The sequence below is a fragment of the Bos mutus genome, chromosome X, assembly GCF_027580195.1.
Source record: "Bos mutus isolate GX-2022 chromosome X, NWIPB_WYAK_1.1, whole genome shotgun sequence".
NCBI classification, from domain to species: Eukaryota; Metazoa; Chordata; class Mammalia; order Artiodactyla; family Bovidae; genus Bos; species Bos mutus.
Window position 1 is genome coordinate 125,241,194 of NC_091646.1, and position 26,950 is coordinate 125,268,143.

Genomic DNA, 26,950 nt, shown 5'->3' on the forward strand with positions numbered 1-26,950 from the left:
CATTCTCGCCTTTTGCCATCGAGTCCCAAAGTGTGGTTTACACCTGTGTTCCTTTGGCACCCTGCATATAACATGGTCAGTACTATCTCTGTAAATTCCATGTATTTGTGTTAATATACAGTATATGACTTTTTCTTTCTGACTTAACTTCACTCTGAATAATAGCCTCCAGGTTCATCCATCTCATTAAAACGGACTTAAATGTGTACCTTTATATAACTGGGTAATATTCCTTTGTGTATATGTACAACCTCCTTATCCATTCATCTGCTTACGGACAGCTTGGTTGATTCCATGTCCTAGCTATTGTAAACAGTGCTGCAGTGAATGTTGGGGTACATGTGTCTTTTTCAGTTCTGCTTTTCTTGGAATGTAACCAGGAGTGGAATTGCTGGATCATATGGCAGTTCTGTTCCCAGATTTTCAAGAATCTCCACACTGCTATCCAAAGTGGCTATACCAGTTTGCGTTTGCATAAACAGAATAAGAGGGTTCCCTTTTCTCCACACCCTCTCTAGCATTTACTATTTGTAGACTTTTTGATGACGGCTATTCTGACTAGTGTGACATAATACCTCATTGTAGTTTTGATTTGCAATTCTCTAATAATAAGTGAAGTTGACTATCTTTTAAAGAGTTTTATTAGTCATCTGTGTATCTTCTTTGGAGAAGTGTCTATATAGGTCTTTTGCCCATTTTTTTATTGGGTTGTTTGTATTTCTGGTATTGAGCTGCATAAGCTGCTGGTATATTTTGGATAATAATTCTTTCTCAGCTTGTTATTTTCTCCCATTCAGAAGGCTGTCTTTACACCTTGCTTATAGTTTCTTTCATTGTGCAAAACCTTTAATTAGGTGCCATTTGTGTATTTTTGTTTTTCTGTCCATTACTCTGGGAGTTGGGTCATAGAAAGCATGTGGTGATTTATGTTGAAGAGTGTTCTGTCTTGATTTTTCCCCTCGAAGTTTTAAAGTGTCTGATCTGTATGGCAAAACCAATACCATATTGTAAAGTAAAAAAAAAATAAATAAAGTTTCTCATCTTGTATTTAGGTATTTAATCCACTTTGAGTTTATTTTTATGTATGGTGTTAGAAAATGTTCTAATTTCATTCTTTTACATGTAGTTGACAGTTTGCCCAGCACCACTTGTTGAAGAGACTGTCTTTTCTGCAATGTATATTTTTGCCTCATTTGTCAAAGATACAGTGTCCATAGGTACATAGACTTATTTCTGGATATTCTGTTTTATTCTGTTGATCTATAATTTTGTCTTTGTGTCAGACTGTGGTGATGATTGGAGCTTTGTAGTGTAGTCTGTAGTTAGGAAGGTTGATTCCTCCAGTTTCATCTTTCTCAATTGCTTTGGCTCTTTGGAGTCTTTTCATGTTCCCATAAATTGTGAAATTATTTGGTCTAGTTCTCTGAAAAATACCATTGGTAGTTTGATAGAGATTGCAGTGAATATGCTAGCAATGAAAAATCAGAAAGAGAAATTAAGGAAACAACCCAATTCAACATTGTAACAAAAGAAGTAAAATGCTTGAGTAGTATACTCATTTTCACTGTATTGATTCTTGCAATCCAACATGTTGTCTTTCTCCATCTATTTGTGTTATCTTTGATTTCTTTCATCTGTGTTTTATAGTCTCCTCTATATAGGTCTTAAGGTTCTTTAGGTAAATTTATTCCTAAGCATTTTATTCCTTTTGTTGCAGTGTTGAATGGCATTGTTTGCTTAATTTCTCTTTCTGATTTTTCACTGTTAGCATATAAGAATGGAAGGTAATTTCTGTATGTCAATTTTATATCCTGCTACTTTACTCAGAGAAGACAATGGCAACCAACTCTTGTACTCTTGCCTGGAAAATCGCATGGATGGAGGAGCCTGGTAGGCTGCAGTCCATGGGGTCACAGACTGAGCGACTTCACTTTCACTTTTCAATTTCATGCATTGGAGAAGGAAATGGCAATCCACTCCAGTGTTCTTGCCTGGAGAATTCCAGGGACAGGGGAGCCTGGTGAGCTGCCAACCATGGGGTTCCACAGAGTTGGACATGACTGAAGCGACTTAGCAGCTACTTTACTATATTCATTGATAAGCTCTAGTAGTTTTCTGGTGACATCTTTAGGGTTTTCTATGTAGAGGATCATATCATCTGCAAATAATGAGAGTTCAGCTTCTTTTCCAATCTGGATTCCTGTGATTTCTATTATTTCTTTTTCTTCTCTGATTGCTATGACTAGAATTTCCAAAACTGTTGAATAGAATTGATGAGAGTGGGCACCCTTGTCTAGTTCCTGATTTTAGAGTAAATGCTTTCAGTGTTGCACCATTGACGTTAGTGTTTGCTGTGGGTTTGTCATATATAGCTTTTATTATGTTGAGATATGTTCCTTCTATGCCTACTTTCTGGAGAGTTTTCATCATAAAAAGGTGTGGAATTTTGTCACAGGGTACCTTTGCATCTATTAAAATAATCATATAGTTGTATCTTTCATTTTGTTAATATGTTATTGCATTGATTGATTTGCAAATATTGAAGAATCCTTGGCATCACTGGAAGCACACCCAGTTGACGTGATGTCTGATCTTTCTAATATGTTTGTGGATTTTGTTTGATAGAATTTTAATGAGGATTTTTGCATCTATCTTTATCAGTTACATTGTCCTGTAGTCATCTTTTTTTGTGGCGTCTTTGTCTGGTATTGGTGTCAGGGTAAGGGTGGCCTCATTGAATGAGTTTGTGTGTTTTTCTTCCTTTGAAGTTTTCAGGAAGAGTTTCAGTAGGATAGGTGTTAACTCTCTTAATTTGTGATAGCCATTGTGATGTCTTCATCTTGTCCTGGGCTTTTGAATATTGGAAGATTTTGATTACAGTTTTAATTTCCATGCTTGTGATTATCGTGTTGATATATTCTATTTCTTTTTCAGTTTTGAAAGGTTAAACTTTCTAAGTATTTGTCCATTTCCTCCAAGTTGTACATTTTGTTGGCATATAGTTGCTCATAGTAGTCTCTGATGATAGTTTGTTTTTCTCTGTTGTTCATTTTAATTTCTGGATTTTTTTTCTTTTTAATTTTATGGATTTGAATCTGCTCTTTTTTCCTGATAAATCTGATGAACGGTTTGTCTATTTTATGTTCTCAAAGAACCAGCTTTTAGTTTACTGATCTTTGCTGTAGTCTCTTTCATTTCTTTTATCATTTATTTCTTCTCCGGTATTTATGTTTTTCTTTCCTTCTACTAACTTTGGTGTTGTTTTTTTTTTTTTTTTCCTTCCAGTTTTTCTAGTTGCTTTACATGTAAAGTTACATTGTTTCTTTGATGTTTCTTTTGTTTCTTGAAGTAGGCTTGTGCTGCTCTGAATTTCCCTCTTCAGAGGTTTTCCTGAATCCCATATTTTTTTGTTTTTGTGTTTTCATCATTTGTTTCTGTGCATATTTTGATTTCATTTCTGATTTCTTCCGTGATCTGTTGGTAATTTAGAAGTGTGTTGTTTAGTCTCTATTTGTTTGTGTTTTACAGATTTTTTCCTCCCTGTGATTGATATCTAATCTTAAGCATTGTGATCTGAAAAGATGATTGAAATGATTGCAGTTTTTAAAGATTTACCAAGCCTTGTTTTATGGCCCAGAATGTGATCTCCTGGAGAATGATCCGTGGGCACTGGAGAAGAATGTGAAATACATTGTTTTTGGATGAAATCCTTGGTAGATATTATGTCTAATGGGTCCAATGTATTATTTAAAATTTGTTTCTTGTTGATTTTTATGTCAGATATTCTGTCCCTTGGTGTGAGTATGGTATTATAGTCCCCCACTATTATTGTGTTACTGTCAGTTTCCCCTTTAATAGTTGATAGTATTTGCCTTCTGTATTGAGGTACTCTTTATGTTGGATATATATATAATTATTTTGATCTTTTTCTGATTGATCTCTTGATCATTATGTAGTATTCTCCTTTGTGTCTTATAAAGGCCTTTATTTGAAGCTCTGAGTGTTGCCTTTCTTGCTTTTTTTTTTTTCACTCCATTTCATGAACTGTCTCTTTCCACCCTCTCACTTTTGGCTGTATGTATACCTGGGTTTGAGATTGGTCTCTTGGAGACAGCATATATAGGGGTTTTGTTTTTCTATCCATTTGGCCAGTCTTTGTCTTTTGATTGGAGCATTTTATCCATTTACATTCAAAGTAATTATTGATAAATATGTTCCCATTAGCATTTACTTTATTATTTGGGGTTCTTTTTTAGAAACATTTAACAATCTTGTCTAGACAAGATCCTTTAGCATTTGTTGAAGAATTAGTTTGGTGGTGCTGAATTCTCTCAGCTTTTGCTTATCTGTAAAGTTTCTGATTTCCCCTTTGAATCTGAAAAAGATCCTTGCTGGGTAGAGTGATTTTGGTTCTGGTTTTTCCCTTTCATCTCTTTAAGTATGTAGTGTCATTCCCTCTAACTTGCAGAGTTTCTGTTGAAAGATCAGATGTTATCCTTACGGGAATCCACTAGTATGTTATTTGTTGCTTTTCTCTTGCTGCTTTTAATATTTGCTCTTTATGTTTAATTGTTGTTAGTTTGATTAATATGAGTCTTGGTATGTTTTGCCTGGGGTTTATCTTGTATGGGACTCTCTGGGCTCTTTGTACTTGGTTTTTGTTTCCTTCCCAATTTTAGGGAAGTTTTCTGACTATAATCTTTTCAAATACTTTCTCATGCCCTTTCCTTTTGTCTTCTCCTAGGACCCTGTGATTCGAATGTTGGGGCGTTTAATATTGTCTCAGAGGTCTTTGAGGTTGTCCTCATTTCTTTTTATTCTTTTTTCTGCTCTGCTTCATTTATTTCCACCATTGTATCTTCTAGCTCACTTATCTATCCTTTCTTTTGCTTCAGAGTTCTTTTGGTTTCTTTTGAGTCCCTCCAGAGTGTTTTAATCAGTTTTACATTGTTCATTACTGATTGACTCTTCTTTATTTCTTCTAGGTCCTTGTTAAACATTTCTTTTTTTTAAATTTTATTTTATTTTTAAACTTTACAAATTGTATTAGTTTTGCCAAATATCAAAATGAATCCACCACAGGTATACATGTGTTCCCCATCCTGAACCCTCCTCCCTCCTTCCTCCCCATACCATCCCTCTGGGTCGTCCCAGTGCACTAGCCCCAAGCATCCAGTATCGTGCAAGGAACCTGGACTGGCAACTCATTTCATACATGATATTATACATGTTTCAATGTCATTCTCCCAAATCTTCCCACCCTCTCCCTCTGCAACAGAGTCCATAAGACTGTTCTATACATCAGTGTCTCTTTTGCTGTCTCGTACACAGGGTTATTGTTACCATCTTTCTAAATTCCATATATATGTGTTAGTATACTATATTCATATTTTTCTTTTATCTTCTTAATAGGAGTCTATAGTTTGTCTGTAACTCAATTTTGTTTTCAAGATTTTGGAGTACCTTTACTATTATTACTCTGAATTCTTTTTCAGGTAAACTCCTTTTCTCCTCTTTTGTTTGGTTTGGTTAATTTTTATCATGTTCCTTCACCTAATGGATATTTCTCTGCCTTCTCATTTTGTTTAGTTTGCTGTGTTTGGGGTCTCATTTCTGTAGGCTGCAGGGTTGTAATTCCTCTTATTGTGGGTGTGGTTGGATCCTGTGTGTGGGGTTGGACCTTTACTTGTGAAGGTTTCCTGCTTGGGGGAACTTGTTTTGTGTTCTGTTGAATGGAGCTGGACAATGTCTCTCTGTAGGGCAAGGAAGTGTCCAGTAGTGAGTTTTGGTGTATCTGTGGATTTGATGTGATGTGTGAGATATCTTGTATTGGAACTTGCTATATTGGAACTTGCATTGGAACTTGATGGCTCTTCGGTGAAGCTTGTTTTTAGTGTAGGCATAGAGAGTTTTGGGTAAGCTCTTGTCTATTAATGTTCCTTGGGGTCAGAAGTTCTATAATGGTCTAAAGTTCTGGTGTTGAGCCTCCATCTTTGTGTTTGAGTCCTCCTCCTACAGTAGCATTAAAGCTTCTCTGTCCTCACAGCACTAAAGACAAAACCCCAAGGTTAATATTGAAACAACTCTTCACAGCCAGGAATATGCAGAGAAGTTCACAGAATTACATAGAGAAGAGGAAACAGGGAGATAGAAATGACCAGGTCTAGAAAAGGGAGAGTTAGAGGGGGTGGCTCAGATCATGAACTCCTTATTGCCAAATTCAGACTTAAATTGAAGAAAGTAGGTAAAACCACTAGACCATTCAGGTATAACCTAAATCAAATCCCTTATGATTATACAGTGGAAGTGAGAAATAGATTTAAGGGCCTAGATCTGATAGATAGAATGCCTGATGAACTATGGACTGAGGTTCGTGACATTGTATAGGAGACAGGGATCAAGACCATCCCCATGGAAAAGAAATGCAAAAAAGCAAAATGTCTGTCTGGGGAGGCCTTACAAATAGCTGTGAAAAGAAGAGAAGCAAAAAGGAAAGGAAAAAAGGAAAGATATAAACATCTGAATGCAGAGTTCCAAAGAATAGCAAGAAGAGATAAGAAAGCCGTCTTCAGCAATCAATGCAAAGAAATAGAGGGAAACAACGATGGGAAAGACTAGAGATCTCTTCAAGAAAATTAGAGATACCAAGGAAGCATTTCATGCAAAGATGGGCTCGATAAAGGACAGAAATGGTATGGACCTAACAGAAGCAGAAGATATTAAGAAGAGATGGTAAGAATACACAGAAGAACTGTATAAAAAAGATCTTCACGGCCCAGATAATCACGATGGTATGATCACTGACCTAGAGCCAGGCATCCTGAAATGCAAAGTCAAGTGGGCCTTAGAAAGCATCACTATGAACAAAGCTAGTGGAGGTGATGGAATTCCAGTTGAGCTCTTTGAAATCCTGAAAGATGATGCTGTGAAAGTGCTACACTCAATATGCCAGCAAATTTGGAAAACTCAGCAGTGGCCACAGGACTGGAAAAGGTTAGTTTTCATTCCAGTCCCAAAGAAAGGCAATGCCAAAGAATGCTCAAACTACCGTACAATTGCTCTCATCTCACACGCTAGTAAAGTAATGCTCCAAATTCTCCAAGCCAGGCTTCAGCAGTATGTGAACTGTGAACTTCCTGATGTTCAAGCTGGTTTTAGAAAAGGCAGAGGAACCAGAGATCAAATTGCCAACACTGCTGGATTATGGAAAAAGCAAGAGAGTTCCAGAAAAACATCTATGTCTGCTTTATTGACTATGCCAAAGCCTTTGACTGTGTGGATCACAATAAACTGTGGAAAATTCTGAAAGAGATGGGAATACCAGACCACCTGATCTGCCTGTTGAGAAATCTGTATGCAGGTCAGGAAGCAACAGTTAGAACTGGACGTGGAACAACAGACTGGTTCCAAATAGGAAAAGGAGTTCGTCAAGGCTGTATATTGTCACCCTGCTTATTTAACTTATATGCAGAGTACATCATGAGAAACGCTGGACTGGAAGAAACACAAGCTGGAATCAAGATTGCTGGGAGAAATATCAATAACGTCAGATATGCAGATGACACCACCCTTATGGCAGAAAGTGAAGAGGAACTCAAAAGCCTCTTGATGAAAGTGAAAGTGGAGAGTGAAAAAGTTGGCTTAAAGCTCAACATTCAGAAAACGAAGGTCATGGCATCTGGTCCCATCACTTCATGGGAAATAGATGGGGAAACAGTGGAAACAGTGTCAGACTTTATTTTTTTGGGCTCCAAAATCACTGCAGATGGTGATTGCATCCATGAAATTAAAAGACACTTATTCCTTGGAAGGAAAGTTATGCCCAACCTAGATAGCATATTGAAAAGCAGAGACATTACTTTGTCAACAAAGGTTCGTCTAGTCAAGGCTATGGCTTTTCCAGTGGTCATGTATGGATGTGAGAGTTGGACTGTGAAGAAAGCTGAGCGCCGATGAATTGATGCTTTTGAACTGTGGTGTTGGAGCAGACTCTTGAGAGTCCCTTGGATAGTAAGGAGATCCAACCAGTCCATTCTGAAGGAGATCAGCCTTGGGATTTCTTTGGAAGGAATGATGGTAAAGCTGAAACTCCAGTACTTTGGCCACCTCATGCGAAGAGTTGACTTATTGGAAAAGACTCTGATGCTGGGAGGGATTGGGGGCAGGAGGAGAAGGGGATGACAGAGGATGAGATGGCTGTATGGCATCACTGACTCGATGGACCTGAGTCTCAGTGAACTCCCGGAGTTGGTGATGGACAGGGAGGCCTGACGTGCTGCTATTCATGGGGTCACAAAGAGTTGGACTTAACTGAACTGAGAGCAATCAAGACAGCAGTTGAATGCCTAAATGAAAATGGGTACTACAAAATAGACTCTTAAAGGCTCAAAATTAATAACAAATATCAAAAAGCAAAGATTAAAAAACTAGGATAGAAATTAGACTCTCAGTATAGTACAATAAAGTACAATATAAAAAATATATAACATTCTGTCATAAAAATAAAAATATTTGTATGGAGTTTGTTTAAAAAGGGGCTTTTTTTAAAGAAAGGTAATAGACTACAAATATGAAAGTTAAGGAGATAATAAAGAACATTTTCTTTTTTTAAATTAAAAATGGTAGTGAAATGTATACAGGAATTTCTCTGGAGCTTTTGTGGGCTATGTGGGATCAGTTAAGTGTCAAATAATCTGTTATTCTGGCTTGTACTTGTTCTCAAAGTCTGTTCTTGACCCTTAGATGCACAGTCTCAGATTATCCGCTGGATTTTAATCTATTGTATCTGCCGCTTCCAGGTGGTTCCCCCTTCTTTGCTTATTTTGGCCTCCTGTGTTTGTAAGTTTCTTCAGTGTCTAATCTCTGCCCTGACTTGAAGGGGCAAAGGTGACCATTTATTCAAGCTCACTTGCTCAATTGTGTTGTGGAAAGCAACACACACACTGCAGGCAAACACTGATGGAATGTGTGGGGAGTGCTCACAGTGAATGGACCACATAGAGGTTGCTGCAGCCCAAACTGGTGTGTACTTTCCAGGTCCATATTAGTCTCCCGGGTCCTCTGCAAGGACCCTGTCCCGGGAAGGCCCTTGGTTTCGTGCACTTCCCAGGTCCAAGCCTCTCAGGCACGTACTCCTGGATGTTCCATGAGCACACAGACCCAGGTGGGCAGTGTGTCTCACGCATCTCCCTGGTCCCAGCATCTTGGTTCTCTGGGTGTGCTGCAAGGGCTTAGTCTCAGGTGTGCGTTGTATCTCTTTAGAGTAACTGGTCTTAGGTTGTAATACTCACGGCAGATATGAAGCATCCAGGGTCCCAGGAAGATATGGTTAGTGACTGGCAGCCTGGTCATAGCTTGGTGGGAGAAGTATCTGGGGTTGAGATTGCAGAGGCCCCTTGCCTTCTGCCTCTGGCTGTGGTGTACCTGCCTGTCAGCCTCCAGAGAGGGAGGGCCATTGGCAGGAGGCTTACTCTTCTTGGTATTCTTGCCTTCTGCCTCTGGCTGTGGTGTACCTGCCTGTCAGCCTCCAGAGAGGGAGGGCCATTCGCAGGAGGCTTACTCTTCTTGGTATTCCCTAGGGTGCAATCCTTTGTTCTGTGATTGTGCCAGGGGTCACGGTGAGATGTAGAGTCCCCTCTGGAAAGGTCTTTTTTTTCTTTGTTTCTCTGGAGTTCCCGGGGAGAACTGTGTCGCGTTAGGCCCCTCAAATTGTCCTCTGAGCACTTGAGCCTGGTACTTATCCTAAAGACCAGTGATGCAGCCCATGCCTTGCCCAGCCCCTCCTGTATTTTGGCAGAAGTGAGTGTTTGAGCTTTTTGCTTTTCTGCTTGTAATGCAGCTTGGTGCGAAAATTCTGTGCTTTTTTTTTTTTTTCCTGTTATATTGCCCTTGGAGATTCCAGAGCTCTTCACTGACCCCCTCTGTGATAGGGTTTCCTATTGTGTGGAAACTCCTATATGACTCCCTCCCCAGGTGAGGTCTCTGTCCCTTAATCCCTTGTCTCTCTTTTCATCTGTTATCTTTTGTCCTACCTTCTTTTGAAAAGATTACCTTTCATTTCTGGTATCTGGTGTTCTCCACTAGCACTCAGAAGTTGGTTTGTGGAAGTTGCTCTACGTTCATTTGATCTTTTGATGGATCTCTGGGGGAGAAAGTGGTCTCCCTATCCTATTCCTCCCACCATCATGGGACCTCTCTGCCTCTTCTGTGTATTCTTGTCATATATTCTTATTCTCTTCTGCTACTGTTAGGTTCTTGCCATTTCTGTCCATTATTGTACCCATCCTTGCATGAATTTTTCCTTGCTCTCAATTTTCTTGAAGAGGTCTCTAGTCTTTCCTGTCTTTTGGTTTCCTCTAGTTTTTGCATTGTTCATTTAAGGTTTTCTTATCTCTCCTTGCTGTTCTCTGAAGCTGTGTGTTCAGATGGATATGTCTATTCAGTTTCTCATTTGACTTTCACTTCTTTTCTCAGCTATTTGTAAGGCTTCAGACAGCCACTTTACCTTCTTGCATTTCTTTTTCTTGGGAATAATTTTAGTCACCACCTCCTATACAGTGTTACAAACCTTTGTCTATAGTTCTTCAGGCAATTTGTCCAATCTAATCCCTTGAATCTGTTTGTCACTTCCACTATATAATCTTAAGGAAATTGGTGTAGGTCATACGTGAACGGCCTAGTGGTTTTCCCTACTTTCTTCAATTTAAATCTCATTTTGTCAAAAAGTATTCATGATCTGAGCCACAATCAGCTGCAGGTCTTCTTTTTGTTGATTTTATAGAACTTTTCTGTCTTTGACTGCAAAGAATGTGATCAGTCTGGTTTTGGTATTGACCATCTGGTAACGTTCACATCTAGAGTCTTCTCTTGTATTGTTGGAAGAGATTGTTTAGCAGGGTGAAAGTGTTAGTCACTCAGTCGTGTCTGACTGTTTGCAACCCTATGGACCATAGCCCTACAGGCTTGTCTGGTCTTGGAATTTTCTAGACAAGAATGCTGGAGTGGGTTGCCATACCCTTCTTCAGGGTATCTTCCTGATCCAGGGATCAAACCCAGGTTTCCCACATTGCAGGCAGATTCTTTACTGTTTAAGTTACCCGGAAAGCCTGTTTAGCAGTATGCTGCTGCTGCTGCTGCTAAGTCGATTCAGTCGTGTCCGACTCTGTGTGACCCCATAGACGGCAGCCCACCAGGCTCCCCCGTCCCTGGGATTCTCCAGGCAAGAACACTGCAGTGGGCTGCCATTTCCTTCTCCAATGCATGAAAGTGAAAAGTGAAAGTGAAGTTGCTCAGTCGTACCTGACTCTTAGCTACCCCATGGACTGCAGCCTACCAGGCTCCTCCGTCCATGGGATTTTCCAGGCAAGAGTACTGGAGTGGGGTGCCATCACCTTCTCCGGTGTAGCAGTATAATTGCTAATAATTATGGTAGTAGGTATTACTCAGTTTTACAGAGACCAGGAAGTTTAAGTGCCTAGTTATATATGAATGGAATTAGGCCTTCAGAACCTGCTAAACTATGTGTTACGTTATTCTTACCTTGGTATGTTTTTTAAGAATGTGGTAGATACCTTTTGTCTTAAATCTCTTCAGGATTTGTTTCATTGATGTATGCTTTACTGAGTAACTTAGACCCTGTTTGTATTCAGTAAGTGCTAAATAATAAACTTTTTTTTGACACTTGTAGGATGTATATATAGTGCAGAATTTTTTTCCTTCATAGCTTATATCCAGCAGTTATTTAGTAAATTCTTACTTTATTTTGTAAAGTACTTCCTTTATTTAAAGATTTTTTTCCCCCCTCCACCAAGGTACAAAAGTTGTCCAAGAATGAAGTGCTCATGGTGAACATAGGATCCCTTTCAACAGGAGGAAGAGTTAGTGCCGTCAAAGCTGATTTGGGTAAAATAGTTCTCACTAATCCTGTGTGCACAGAAGTGGGAGAAAAAATAGCCCTTAGCCGAAGAGTTGAGAAACATTGGCGGTACGTTTGTCAACTTTCACTTTTCATTTCAAAACAATACACATTTTGTTGTGGTATATTTGTTCTTAATGGTGTATGCATGTACAGGTTCAAACTCTTTTCCTTGAATTCAGTGCTTCTCAAGGCTTAACTCAGCAGTGTATATGAATCACTAAAATCTATCCTTTCTACCTGCTGTGTAAAGCTACATTTCAGTTTTTACCCCATTTACTGAAACTGGCTTTCATTTAGTCTCAAACATAGTTTGTATAAAATCAAACAATTCAGAATTAATTGTTCTGTTTTCTTTGACTTTTTAAATAGATACATCATTCATTTTCTTATTATTCATATTGTATATCATATTACTCATTCATATTACTACATGTGCATGTATCTATACATATATACATATGTATATGTGTGTGTATATATATATATACATATTTATATATACCTTATTTTTTTTCAAAATAACTTAGTAGGTAGTATAGTCTGGAATTCTTAGTAAGAATAAGCATATTCTCTTATTCAACTAGTTCAACGATTTTAACATTGGCAGAATATAAAACCTACAGTTTTATTTTCAATTTTGTTATCTGTCTTAACATTGTCCTTTACTGATTTTCCTTTCTTCAGCCCAGTATCATGTATTTCCTTTCCATTTTCATTTCCATAAGTGTGCACATTTGGGTTCCTTCTTTCCTTCATTTTTTTCTTCTCACCTTGTGTACTTCATGGCATGTGGAACCTCCCCAACTAGGGATCAATTAAACCTGGACCTTCTCCTGAAGTGGAAGCACAGAGTGTTAATCAGTGGACTGCCAGTGAATCCCCTCCTGTACTCTCTTTAATATGGAACTTTTTCTTGTCTTAACATGAATTAAAATTTCAATAGTACATACAAATCAGTTAGTTTATATAATCTTTCTCAATTTCAGTTTGATACTTTATCATATTACATTTACATTATATCATAGTCCATATTGGTTTATAGTTTGTGTTATGTCCTTATCATAAAGGCCCCACAGAATATGTGGCTATACTTGGTTAGAGAGGTTAATTTTGTTCCTATAAGCCATCTAATTTTTCTGTTGTAAGGTGTTTTTTTTTTGATTGTCTATTGGGAGAACCCTTGATGGGATTGCAGTTAGCCTGCTTCTCATTAAATTGCCTACCCCTTTCCCACCTGATTATTTTTGCTTGATTTTCTCTCTGGGATTGATCTTCACTGTGTGTTGCTTTTGCACATTTATCATTTGCCAGTTCTCTTTTTTTATTTATTTAGATACTATAATGTAGATTCAAAGGTGTGTAGGTTACTCAGTTGGTTACGATCCATTACTGTTTTTTGGTTTTGAATATACATTTAAAAAGTTTATTTATTTTTTGTTGTACTGGGTTTTTGTTGTGCAGGAGGTTCCTTTAGTTGTGGTGAGCAGGGGCTACTTTTCATTGTGGTGCTTGGGCTTAGTAGTTCCAACATCTGGGCTAAGTAGTTGTATCTCGAAGGCTCTAGACCACTAGCTTAAGTGGTTATAGTGCACAGGCTTAGTTCCTCTGCAGCATGTACGAATTCTTGGATAGGGATGAATGTGTCTTTCCTGCACTGCCAGGTAAACTCTCAACTACTGGACCACTTGGGAACTCCTAATGTTTTTCATTTTGATGATCATGACTCACTTTGATTGCTTCAATTCTCTTTATCTTTTTTACCATGTTTTGGTTTTTTTTTTGGTAAATTAATCATTTTAATTGGAGGCTAATTACTTTACAATATTGTGGTGGTTTTTGTCATACACTGACATGAATCAGCCATGTGTATTCATGTGTTCCCCATCCTGACCCTCCCTCCCACCTGCCTCCCCATCCCATCCCTCTGGGTCATCCCAGTGCACCAGCCCTGAGTATCCTGTCTCATGCATTGAACCTGGACTGGCGATCTATTTCACATACGGTAATATACATGTTTCAATGCTATTCTCTCAAATCATCCCACCCTCGCTTTCTCAGAGTTCTAAAGTCTGTTCTTTACATCTGTGTCTCTTTTGCTATCTCACATATAGGGTCATGGTTACCATCTTTCTAAATTCCATATATATGTGTTAGTATACTGTATCGGTGTTTTTCTTTCTGACTTACTTCACTCGTCTAATAGGGTCCAGTTTCATCCACATCATTAGGACTGATTCAAATGCATTCTTTTTAATAGCTGAGTAATATTCCATTGTTATAGGTACCACAGCTTTCTTATCCATTCATCTGTTGATGGACATCTAGGTTGCTTCCATGTCCTGGCTATTGTAAACAGTGCTGCAGTGAACATTGGGGTACACGTGTCTCTTTCAATTCTAGTGTCCTCAATGTGTATGCCCAGCAGTGGGCTTGCTGGGTCGTATGCCACTTCTAAAAGAATCTCCACACTGTTCTCCATAGTCGCTGTACTAGTTTGCATTCCCACCAACAGTTTAAGAGGATTCCCTTTTCTCTGACCCTCTTCAGCATTTATCATTTGTAGACTTCTGGATAGCAGCCATTCTGACTGGCATGAAATGGTACCACATTGTGGTTTTGATTTTCATTTCTCTGATAATGAGTGATGTTGAGTATCTTTTCATGCATTTGTTAGCCATCTATATGTCTTCTTTGGAGAAATGTCTGTTTAGTTCTTTGGCCCTTTTTTTATTGGGTCGTTTATTTTTCTGTTATTGAGCTGCATGAGCTGCTTGTATATTTTTGAGGTTAATTCTTTGTCAGTTGCTTCATTTGCTATTATTTTTTCCCATTCTGAAGACTGTCTTTTCATCTTGCTTATAGTTTCTTTTGTTGTGCAAAAGCTTTTAATTTTAATTAGGTCCCATTTGTTTATTTTTGCTTTTAGTCAGGGAGGTGAGTCATAGAGCATCCTGCCGTGATTTATGTCAGAGAGTGTTTTGCCTATGTTTTCCTCTAGGAGTTTTATAGTTTCTGGTCTTACATTTAGATCTTTAGTCCATTTTGAGTTTATTTTTTGTGTATGGTGTTAAAAAGTGTTCTAGTTTCATTCTTTTACAAGTGGTTGACCAGTTTTCCCAGAACCACTTGTTAAAGTGATTGTCTTTTCTCCATTGTATAGTTTTGTCTCCTTTTGTCAAAGTTAAGGTGTCCTTAGGTGTGTGGATTTATCTCTAGGCTTTCTATTTTGTTCCATTGATCTATATTTCTGACTTTGTGCTAGTACCATACTGGCTTGATGACTGTAGCTGTTGTAGTATAACCTGAAGTCAGGCAAGTTGATTCCTCCAGTTCCATGCTTATTCTTCAAGATTGCTTTGGCTTTTCAAGGTTTCTTGTATTTCCATACAAATTGTGAAATTATTTGTTCTAGCTCTGTGAAAAATACCATTGGTAGCTTGATAGGGATTGCATTGAATGTATAGATTGCATTTGGGTAGTATATTCATTTTCACTGTATTTGTTCTTCTATCCATGAACATGGTATATTTCTCCATCTATTTGTGTCCTCTTTGATTTCTTTCATCAATGTTTTATATTTATATATAGGTCTTTTGTTTCTTTAGGTAGATTTAGTCCAAAGTATTTTATTATTTTTGTCACAATGGTGAATTGAATTGTTTCCTTAATTCCTTTTTCTGTTTTCTCATTGTTAGTGTGTAGGAATGCAAGGGATTTCTCTGTTAATTTTATATCCTGCAACTTTACTGTATTCATTGATTAGCTCTAGTAATTTTCTGGTGGTGTCTTTAGGGTTTTCTATATAGAGGATCATGTCATCTGCAAATAGAGTTTGACTTCTTCTTTTCCAATCTGAATTCCTTTTATTTCTTTTTCTTTTCTGATGGCTGTGGCTAAAACTTCTAAAACTGTGTTGAATAATAGTGGTGAGATTGGGTACCCTTGTCTTGTTCCTTAACTTTAGGGGAAATGCTTTCAGTTTTTCACCATTGAGAAGAATGTTTGCTTTGGGTTTTTCATATATGGCTTTTATTATGTTGAGCTATGTTCTTTCTGTGCCTGCTTTCTGGAGGGTTTTTATCATAAATGGGTGTTGAATTTTATTACAGGATTTCTCTGTATCTATTGAGATAATCATACGTTTTTTATCTTTCTATTTGTTAATGTGGTATATCACATTGATTTGCAAATATTGAAGAATCCTTGCATGCCTTGAATAAAACCCACTTGGTCATGATGTATGATCTTTTTAATATGTTGTTGGATTCTGTTCACTAGAATTTTGTTGAGGATTTTTCATCTGTGTTCATCAGTGATACTGGCCTGTAGTTTTCTTTTTTTGTGGCATGTTTGTCTGGTTTTGGTATTAGGGTGATGGTGGCTTCATAGAATGAGTTTGGTAGTTTACCTTCCTCTGCAATTTTCTGGAAGAGATTGAGTAAGATAGGTGTTAGCTCTTCTCTAAATTTTTGATAGAATTTACCTGTGAAGGCATTTGGTCCTGGGCTTTTGTTTGTTGAAAGATTTTTTATTACAGTTTCAATTTCTGTGCTTGTGATGGGTCTGTTAAGATTTTCTGTTTCTGCCTAGCTCAGTTTTGGAAGGTTATACTTTTCCAAGAATTCTTCCATTTCTTCCAAGTTTTATTGGAAGTTTTATTTATTCTTCCATCTTATTGTCATATAATTGCTGATAGTAGTCTCATGATTCTTTGTATTTCTGTGTTATCTGTTGTGATTTCTCCATTTTCATTTCTGATTTTGTTGATTTGATTTTCTCCATTTTTTTCTTGATTAGTCTGGCTAATGGTTTGTCTGTTTATCTTCTCAAGGAACTAGCTTTTAGCTTTGTTGATTTTTGTTATAGTCTCCTTTGTTTCTTTTTTTGCATTTATTTCTGCTATAATTTTTAGTGAAGGAAACATCACTAAATTTTAGAAGGAAACTTCTGCTAACCCTAGGGTTCTTCATTTCTTCTTTTTCTTTAGGTGTAAAGTTAGGTTATTTATTTTTCTCTTGTTTCTAGAGGTAAGCTTGTATTGCTATGAACCTTTCTCTTAGCACTGCTTTTACTGAATCCATTAGGTTTTGGGTTACTGTGTTCATTTTCATCTGATCTATGTATATTTTGATTTCTTTTGTGATTTGTTGTTTTTTTCACAAGCTTGATGTTTAGGCTCCATATGTATGTATTTTTAATAGTTTTTTTCCTACAGTTGACATTTAATCTTACCACATCGTGATAAGAAACTATACTTGAAATGATTTCATTATCAGTGCTTGATTTATGGCTCAGGATGTGATCTATCCTGGAGAATGTTCCGTGTGCACCGGAGAAAAAGGTGAAGTTCATTGTTTTGGGGTGAAATGTCATTTAAATTTTGTGTTTCTTTGCTAGTTTTCTTCTTGGTTTTCTATCCACAGGTGTGATTGGGTATTAAAGTCTCTCACTATTATTGTGTTACTCATAACTTCCCTTTTCATACTTGTTAACATTTGCCTTACGTATTTCTGTTCTCCTTTGTTGGGTGCATATATATTTATGGTTGTTATATATTCTTGGATTGATCCTCTGATCATTATTTAGTGTCCTTGTTTGTCTCTTTTCTTGGCCTGATTTCAAAGTCTATTGTAACTGATAAAAATATTGCTACTGCTTCCTTCTTTTGGTGTCTATCTGCATGTAATACCTTTTGCCAGCCCTTCACTTTCAGTCTGTAATAGTCCGTGGTTTTGAGGTGGGTCTCTTGTAGATAGCGTATGTAGGGGTCTTGCTTTTATATCTTTTCAGCCAGTCTTTGTCTTTTGGTTGCGGCATTTGTGTTTATAAACCTCTTCTGTGTTTCCTGTCTCGAGAATGTCCTTTATCATTTTTTGAATAGTTGGTTTGGTGTGCTGAATTCTCTTAGGTTTTGCTTGTCTATAAAGCTTTTGATTTCTCTTTCATATTTGAATGAGATCTTTGCTGGGTATAGTAATCTGGGTTGTACATTTTTCTCTTTCATGACTTTAAGTATGTCTTGCCATTCCTCTCTGGCCTGAAGTGTTTCTATTGAAAGATCAGCTTTATCCTTATGGGACTCCCCTTGTGTGATATTTGTTGTTTTTCCCTTGCTGCTTTTAACTGCTTTTAATATTTGTTCTTTGTGTTTGATCTTTGTTAATTTGATTAATATGTGTCTTGGGGTGTTTCGCCTTGGGTTTATCCTGTTGGTGACTCTCTGGGTTTCTTGGACTTGGGTGGCTATTTCCTTCTCCATTTTAGGGACGCTTTCAACTGTTATCTCCTCTAGTATTTTATTATGGCCTTATTTTTGTCTTCTTCTTTTGGGACTCCTATGATTCAAATGTTGGGGCATTTAGCATCCTCCCAGAGGTCTCTGAGGTTGTCATCATATCTTTTAATTCTTTTTTCCTCTCTGCTTCATTTATATTTCTACCATTCTATGTTCTACATCAGTTATCCTATCTTCTGCCCCAGTTATTCTACTGTTGCTTCCCTCCAGAGAGCTTTTGATCTCAGTTACTGCATTATTCAATGTTGATTGACTCTTTTTTATTTCTTCTAGGTCCTTGTTAAACATTTCTTCCATTTCCTCAATCCTTTTCTCCTGTCTGTTTATCTGTAACTCCACTTTGTTTTCAAGATTTTGGATCATCTTTACTCTCATTATTCTGAATTCTTTTTCAGGTAGACTGCCTATCTCCTCCTCTTTGGTTTGGTTTGGTCAGCATTTATCATGTTCCTTTACCTGCTGAGTAGTTCTCTGCCTTTTCATTTTGTTTAGATTGCTGGGTTTGGGGTGGCCTTTTTGTATGCTGGAAGTTTGTGGTTCCTCTTTATTGTGGAGGTTGCTCCCTGTGGTTGGAGTTGGACTAGTGGCTTATCTTGTTTTCCTGGTTAGGAAAGCTTGTGTCTTTGTTCTGGTGGGTGGAGTTGTATTTGTTCTGTCTGGAGAACAGATAATGTCCAGTAGTGAGTATTGAGGTGTCTGTAGGTTTGGAATGACTTTGGGTAGCTTGTATTTTAATGCTCAGGTCTATGTTCCTGGGTTACTAGAGAATTAGCATGGTATGTCTTGCTCTGGAACTTGTTAGCTCTTGGGTGGAGCTTGATTTCTGTGTAGGTATGGAGGCTTTTGGTTGAGCTCTTTTCAATTAATGTTCTCGGAATCAGAGTTTTCTGGTGTTTTCAAGTTTTGGATTTAAGCCTCCTGCCTCTGACTTTTCAGTCTTACTCTTGCAGTAGTGTCAAGACTTCTCCATGCGTACAACACAGATGATAGAATGTCTAGGTTAATGGTGAAAAGATTCTCCACAGTGAAGGACACCCAGATCACAGAGTGACATGGAGAAGAAAAGAGGGAGGAAGGAGATGAGCTAACTAGTAGGAGAAGAGGGGTGGATTCAAAAGGGGAGAGGCCAATCTAGCCAGTAATCAGTTCCCTAAGTGTTGTCTACAGCCTGGAATACCCAGAGAGATTCACAGAGTTAAGTAGAGAAGAGAAGGGGGAGAGAGGAGATAGAGGTGACCTGGGGGAGAAAAGGGAGAGTCAAAAGGTGAGAGAGGAATCAAGCCAGCACTCATACCCCTAGGCAAAAATGGATACTGAAGATTAGATTTTTAAGGGTACAAAATTGATAGCAAATACCAAAAAGCAAAGATTAAAAATCTAGAGGTTAGACTCTGAAAAATACAATATTAAAAATACAAACAAGATCAATCACAAAAACTATTAAAAAATATATATGAAATTTGCTTTAAAAATAGGGTCTTTTCTTGGCAAGGTTCATTTCAGTTCAGTCACTCAGTAACGTCTGACTCTTTGTGACCCCATGAATCTCAGCACATCAGGCCTCCCTGTCCATCACCATCTCCCGGAGTTAACTCATACTCATGTCCATCGAGTCAGTAATGCCATCCAGCCATCTCGTCCTCTGTCGTCCCCTCTTCCTCCTGCCCCCAATCCCTCCCATCATCAGAGTCTTTTCCAATGAGTCAACTCTTCGCATGAGGTGGCCAAAGTACTGGAGTTTCAGCTTTACCATCATTCCTTCCAAAGAAATTCCAGGGCTGATCTCTTTCAGACTGGACTGGTTGGATCTCTTTGCAGTCCAAGGGACTCTCAAGGGTCTTTTCCAACACCACAGTTCAAAAGCATCAATTCTTTGGTGCTCAGCTTTCTTCACAGTCCAACTCTCACATCCATAGAAGACCACTGGAAAAACCATAATAGGTTATAAAAATGAAAATTAATAAGTTAAAAAATTTTTTTAATTTAAAAATGATAATAAAAATATATCTAGGAATTTCTCTGGAGCAGTTCAGAGCAGTGTGGGGTCTGTTCAGTTTCAGGTTGTTCCTTGTTCCAGCTTCTGTTTCTTCTCAAGGTCTGTAGGCGTCTTCCAATGCTTAATCAATGCTAACTACAGGGTTTTAATCTCTTGCATCTGTCAGTTCCCGAGTGGTTCCCTCTTTTTTTTTTTTTTGACTTCCTCTGTTTGCCAGTCTCTTCAGTGTCTAATTTCCTCCATGACACAGGGGGGAGAAGGTGGTCACTTATTTAGGCTCATTTGACCAGTTGTGCTGTGGGGAGGGAGGAACAGTGCAAACAAGTATCACTGGTATGTGTGGTGAGTGCTCGCAGTGTATGGACCACACTGGGTTTTGAGCCTCTCACGGTGTGTGTACTTTCTCTGTCTACAGTGCTTAGGCTGCAGGTTGCTCTGCAGGGGAACTGTCCAAAGTAGGCCCTGGGTTGTGTGCCTTTCTCAGATCTAACCTACTTATGTTCAGATTCTCGGGTACTCCACAAAGGCACAGACTTGGTTGGGCATGCGTTTTGTGCCCTTCCAGGTCTGAGAAGCTCAGGTGACCTGGTGTTTGGTGAGTGCACTGTTCCAGGTGGGTGGTGCATCTTGTTCCATGCAGTGGTGCATGGTCCCAGCCACTTGGTTTCTTGGGTGCACAACAAGACTGCCTTCTCAGGTGTTCCACATGTCTTCTCTGGGGAGCTGATCTCTGGCTGCAGCCCTCCTGGCATATGTCAGCTGTCCAGGATCCCAGAGTTGGTTAGCAAATGGGAGCCTGCTCATGGTTTCGTGGAGCATGCCATCTATGGGGCCAAGATTGCCCCTTGCCTTCTGGCTTTGGTTGTTGCCAGCCTGTGTCTCTGCCTCGAGCAGGGATGGGGGGTGGGGGTGGGGGTGGGGATGGGCGTGTCCACAGCTGGCTAGCTCTCCTTTGGTATTCTCTCAATCCTTTGTTCTGTGAACAGGCCAGGCTGTACCTCAGGTTAGAGCTTTTCAGGGGAAAGTTTTTCTTTCTCTCTTTTTCTTTTTTTTTTTTTTCCCTTTCTCTGGGTGTACCTCAGTTTGGGTTGCTATCTCACGTTAGTTCTCTCGGATTGTCCTCAGGGCATTCATGCCCAGTCCTTACCCTAAGCATGCATCCTAAGGCTCCCTGAAGCCCCCATTCGCTGTTGGCAGATGCAAGTGTCTGGGCTACTTCTCCACTGGGAGTTATGATGAGGTGCATATTCTGTGGTTTGTTTTTTTTCTGGAACTCTCTTGCTTTTTCGATGATCCAGCGGATGTTGGCAATTTGATCTCTGGTTCCTCTGCTTTTTCTAAAACCACTTAGGTTGCTTCTATATTGCAACTGGTGTAAACATCAAAAGCACACATTTTTCTTCCTTTTAATTCATTTATTTTTATTTGGAAGATAATTTCTTTACAGTGTTGTGCTGGTTTCTGCCATACATGAACGTGAATCAGCCATAGATATAAATATGTCCCCTTCCTCAATCAACTTCCTCCCACATTCCCTCCCAACCCACCCTTCTCGATTGTCACAGAGTACCAGATTGGAGCTCCCCTAGTCATAGAGCATGGAGAAGGCAATGGCACCCCACTCCAGTACTCTTGCCTGGAAAATCCCATGGATGGAGGAGCCTGGTAGGCTGCGGTCCATGGGGTTGCTAAGAGTTGGACACGACTGAGCGACTTCACTTTCACTTTTCACTTTCATGCATTGAAGAAGGAAATGGCAACCCACTCCAGTGTTCTTGCCTGGAGAATCACAGGGACTGGGGAGCCTGGTGGGCTGCCATCTATGGGGTCACACAGAGTCAGACACGACTGAAGTGACTTAGCAGCAGCAGCAGTCATAGAGCAAGGTCCCACTGGCTATTTTATGTATGGTAGTGTATCTTTCTGTGCTAGAGTCCCAATTCATGCCATCCTCTCTTTTAAAGATCTATTTGTACAGTTAATGGCTGTTGATATGATAGATAAATTATATCTTTGTATATGGTATTTATTATTAATTTTTACATATTTGATATATAGATTCTGTGCTTCAGAATTAAGTATTGCCATTTTGTTTGTCTATATTCTTTGCTTTACCAAGAGAGCGGTACATTTTCAGATATCTTTTGGCTATGTACTATCTTTTCAGTTCAACTTGAAGGATTTCCTTTAGCATTTATTTAAAAACCAGGTATACTGATAATGAATTCAGGAAGCTTTTATCTGTGAAAAACCTTCATTTCTTAATATTGAAAGTATTTTTAAAGTTAGCATACTTGCTTGGTAGTTTTTTTGCTTTAATACTTTCAGTGTATCATCCTGTTATCCTTTGGCCTGCAAGATATCTGCTAAGAAATTCAGAGATAATCTTATAGAATATTTGTTATTATGTACTGACTCTATTTTCTCTTGCTGTTTTAACATGTTTGTCTTTGACTTGGATGGTTAGATCATAGTTTGTCTTGTTATCTCTTTGGGTTTTCCTAACTGGAAATTTTTGAGCTTCTTGTATATATTCATGAATTGTTCCAGTCATTAGTTCTTCAGATAAACTCTGCATCTCTTCCTTTCTGGGACTCTCATAATGTTGATTCTAGTGATGTATTTTAGGTTATTTAGTTCATGTTACTTTTTTTTTGTTTATTCTTTTGCTTCTCAAAGTCAGTAATTTAGATTACCTGTTTTCAAGATTTGTTCATCTTTGCTGATACTTTTCAAATCTGCTGATTTATTAATCTAGTGAGTTTCCCAGTTGTCCTTGCATTTTCTAGCTTTAGAACTTGTATATAGTTGTTTTCTGTTTATTTTCTGTTTTAGAAATACTTTTTAATATTTGTTTTGTTTTGTTTTAGAAATTCTCTGTGTGTAAAATCTAATTTTATTTATGTATGATTTTCCTTCCTAATGTTTTTTAGTTCTCTGTTTCTCCTTTAGCTCTTCGAAACTATTTAAGACATTTGCTTCAAAGTCCTTCTCAAGTAAGTCCAGGGCCTCTGCGTTTAGTATCTTAGCTTTTATTTTGTTCTATTACGTGGACTGTGATCTGGCTTCCCCGTATATTTATATGTCTTGTTTTATTTAAGATTTGGCATTTGAAGAAAAGAAAAAAACATAAAAAGAGGCATCTCTTCTAGTCTTGAAAAACTTCAGAAAGGAAACATCAACCTAGTATCTAAGCTTCATCTTCCCTGGAGCTGTATTCTTTTATCTGATTTGTCTATGTACACAACTGTTTTATGTCTAAATAACCCTGAGTCTCACTCTTGCTGCTTCTGTGACCCCGTTTTATTATATTCCTCTGCTCATAATCCTTTATCCCTCAGGAACCTTTAGTCTACAGTCTTTCTGAAGCTTTTATTTACCTGGTCTCACACAACTGCTTTCAGGTATCTTCAACATTATAGTACAACTATGCCACAGTTCTGCAGGTACTCTGAGTCCAACAAGGCATAAACTAGTCTCTTGAGCAGCCCTGAGACAAGACAGACATTTGAAAACAAGTGCTATTTGTTTCCTTGTGTCCATGAGAGGAACTGTGGATTGATTGGCTTCTATTTGGCTATAACTTACTGGGTGAGCAAAAAGGTCACAAGTTTTTTCTCTTTTGACTGTAGCTTTGTTTTGTTAGTATTATCCTTAGCTGCTGCTTTGGTCAGAATGTTACTTACTTGGTTCTATAGAGAATAGATATCTGGAACCTATATCACACATTTTTACTGACTTTCTTTTTCTTTTATATTCTTTAGAATTGTATTTTTTATTCGTATTTAGGTGGTTTTGTTTTGAAAGGAAAACTTTAGTTTCCAGTGTGGTGTTTGACTGTGCTGTTGAGAGTAATCTGTTTATAGACTGTCTATTCTAGTTCTTCACTTTTTTCTCTTTATTTATTTCCCTTTAAAGCTATTATATTCCATTGAGGTGCTATAAAAGACACATTTTTCAAGGGAAAAATTGGTAATGACTTTTTTTGTTTTTAAATAAGTTGATACATGTTTTTTTTTTTTTTTTTGTCTTGGGACATTATACCTAGGGGGATCGGAAGTGCTCCTATTTCCTTATTCTGAATGGGTAGTTTTTTTGTTTTTAGAGAGACATTAATATATGTGTTACAGCAACTTCTTGTTTGCTTTTCTTGTTATTCGTGGTGGCCAAAATCCATGTATGAGGCTCTGGGATTCTAAGAAGGTAATATACGGACTTTTGTTTATAGAATAGCCTGTTATAGGAACAATTTTGAATTTAGAGGAAAATGTAATAAGAACAGTTTTGTCAAAATTTTACACTTATGCTAATGAAATGGATTTAAAATTCATAATTTCTTTTATTTTTCATTTTGCAGTTTAATTGGTTGGGGTCAGATAAGAAGAGGAGTAACCATCAAGCCAACAGTAGATGATGAATGAAGATTATCAGTTAAATAATATATTTGGATGAAGTCAGAATTTCTCTTAAAAAGCTAGTGGTATAATTTCAAAGCAGTACCAGCAAATACATTTCATTTCCTTAGTAGAGCTGTTAAGGTTGTTTTCATTTTTTTTCTGATGAGAATTAGTTTTTATTCTAAAACAAATAGTAGGGTTTATGATAAATGTCAGAATTAGCATGTTGATGGGTTCAACCCACATTTTAGCAATGTCACTTTTGTGCATCAGTTCAGGTTTCAAATGAAGCTGCTGTTACAACCAGCCTTTGCTAGTGTACACATACCACTGAACCTGTTTGAAATAAAGTTTTTCTCTTAGTTTTTCATGATTTGCCTTTGAGTATTTCTGGGGGCTGTCACACCATTCAAAACCTGCAGACATAGTCTCCTTCAAAACCAGGTTTTCTTTTTTAATCTCATATTTTATGTTGCCGTCTTTTTAAAATGTAGAATGAGAATTAATAGGTTCAAACTGAATTGTCCCTTAAACTAGGGGATTCCCTGGTGACTTAGATCGTAAAAAATCTGCCTGCAGTACAAGAAACTCAGGTTTGATCCCTGGGTGGGGAAAGGTCCCCTAGAGAAGGGAATAGCAATCCACTCCAGTGCTTTTGCATGGAGAATCCTATTGACAGAAGAGCTGGTAGGCTATACAGTCCTATGGGGTCGCAGAGTCAGATGTTATTGAGTGAGTAACACTTAGAGCATAAGGGATTAATTACATGGACAGACCTTTCTCACCCTTTACTATTTTCCTAGACTGAAACACAGGAAGCTTAAGCCAGTTTTATGTTTTATCCCAGTTGTTTAGCTGATACAGTTATAATATGGATTCTAATTACTAGCCTTTTTTTCCTGATCAAGTAGCATGTTTCTCTTTTTTTTTCTCCCCCCCTTTTTCCTTCTTTAAAATACTCACTACAGGAGCTTCCATGGTGGTCTAGTGGTTAAGACTCAGCATTCCCACAGCAAGGGGCATGAGTTCAGTCTAGTCAAGAAGTAAGATCTCATATACCTCATGGTGTGAAAAAATTCATTATAAGTAATGATTGCTAAAGTTAGCATACTCGTGATTTTAATTCACATTTGAAAAAAATTAGAACTTGCAGAAGACACAGTGCAGATAATGTAAGCAGTTTGCAAATAATGATATTTCCTTAGCCTAGATACATTTTAAATTGACTTAAGCCAATCGGTGACTGCAGCCATGAAATTAAAAGATGCTTGCTCCTTGGAAGGAAAGTTATGACCAACCTAGATAGCATATTCAAAAGCAGAGACATTACTTTGCTAACAAAGGTTCTTCTAGTCAAGGCTATGGTTTTTCCTGTGGTCATGTATGGATGTGAGAGTTGGACTGTGAAGAAGGCTGAGCACCAAAGAATTGATGCCTTTGAACTGTGGTGTTGGAGAAGACTCTTGAGAGTCCCTTGGACTCCAAGGAGATCCAACCAGTCCATTCTGAAGGAGATCAGCCCTGGGATTTCTTTGGAAGGAATGATGGTAAAGCTGAAACTCCAGTACTTTGGCCACCTCATGCGAAGAGTTGACTCCTTGGAAAATAGTCTGATGCTGGGAGGGATTGGGGGCAAGAGGAGAAGGGGATGACAGAGGATGAGATGGCTGGATGGCATCACCGACTTGATGGACATGAGTCTCAGTGAACTCTGGGAGTTGGTGATGGACAGGGAGGCCTGGCGTGCTGCAGTTCATGGGGTCGCAAAACTCTGGACACGACTGAGCAACTGATCTGATCTGAATCATGTTTAAAAATTGATAATCTGAGATACAGTAGGCTGGGAGACTTAAATGTATTGCAATATTGAATATGTTGTTTTTAAAGAATTATAAAGGCAATGTTAACATTTAAGCTGATGAGGCATATGGGTCATAAATTTAAGATCAAGAACAGGTTTATCTCCAGGTCTAAAGTTCTGCACGTGATTTCAGTAGCATCATGGAGCTGGTAAAGTCCAAAAGGGATTTAATTTATTTTAGCAATTCCTATAACCTAACCTTTGCCTATAAAGAAAAACTTACACATTTATTGTGTACTTTGCTTGTGCTTTGGAGTGTTCTATTCTTTATATATAGCAGTTTGTTACAAAATTCCATTGAGCCTGGGCACTGTTATCCCCATTTTACTGTTGAAGAAACTGAGGCATAAGGAAGCTAAGAAATGTTTCCAAGCCTTGCAGCTAATAAGTAGCAGAATTAGAATTCAAATCTAAATTATCTGGATTCAGAGTTTATACCCTTATCTGTGAAATTACACATCTCTTTTGGAAACTACATTTTCCA

The 26,950-nt window shown here is 38.1% G+C and overlaps 1 protein-coding gene across 2 annotated transcripts in view; it reads left to right on the forward strand.

Moving 5' to 3' along the window:
* LOC138986330 (eukaryotic translation initiation factor 2 subunit 3, Y-linked-like) overlaps positions 1-24,978 on the forward strand; it is a 48,716-nt gene extending 23,738 nt beyond the window's left edge. The window contains exons 11-12 of one of the 2 annotated variants that reach the window (XM_070365495.1): positions 11,811-11,983; positions 24,566-24,978. In XM_070365495.1, coding sequence (XP_070221596.1) covers positions 11,811-11,983; positions 24,566-24,629 — 237 coding nt within the window. In that variant the 3' untranslated portion in view covers positions 24,630-24,978. The remainder of the gene's footprint in view (positions 1-11,810; positions 11,984-24,565) is intronic. The other variant, XM_070365496.1, reaches the window with a different exon arrangement.
* The last annotated feature ends 1,972 nt before the right edge of the window (positions 24,979-26,950 follow it).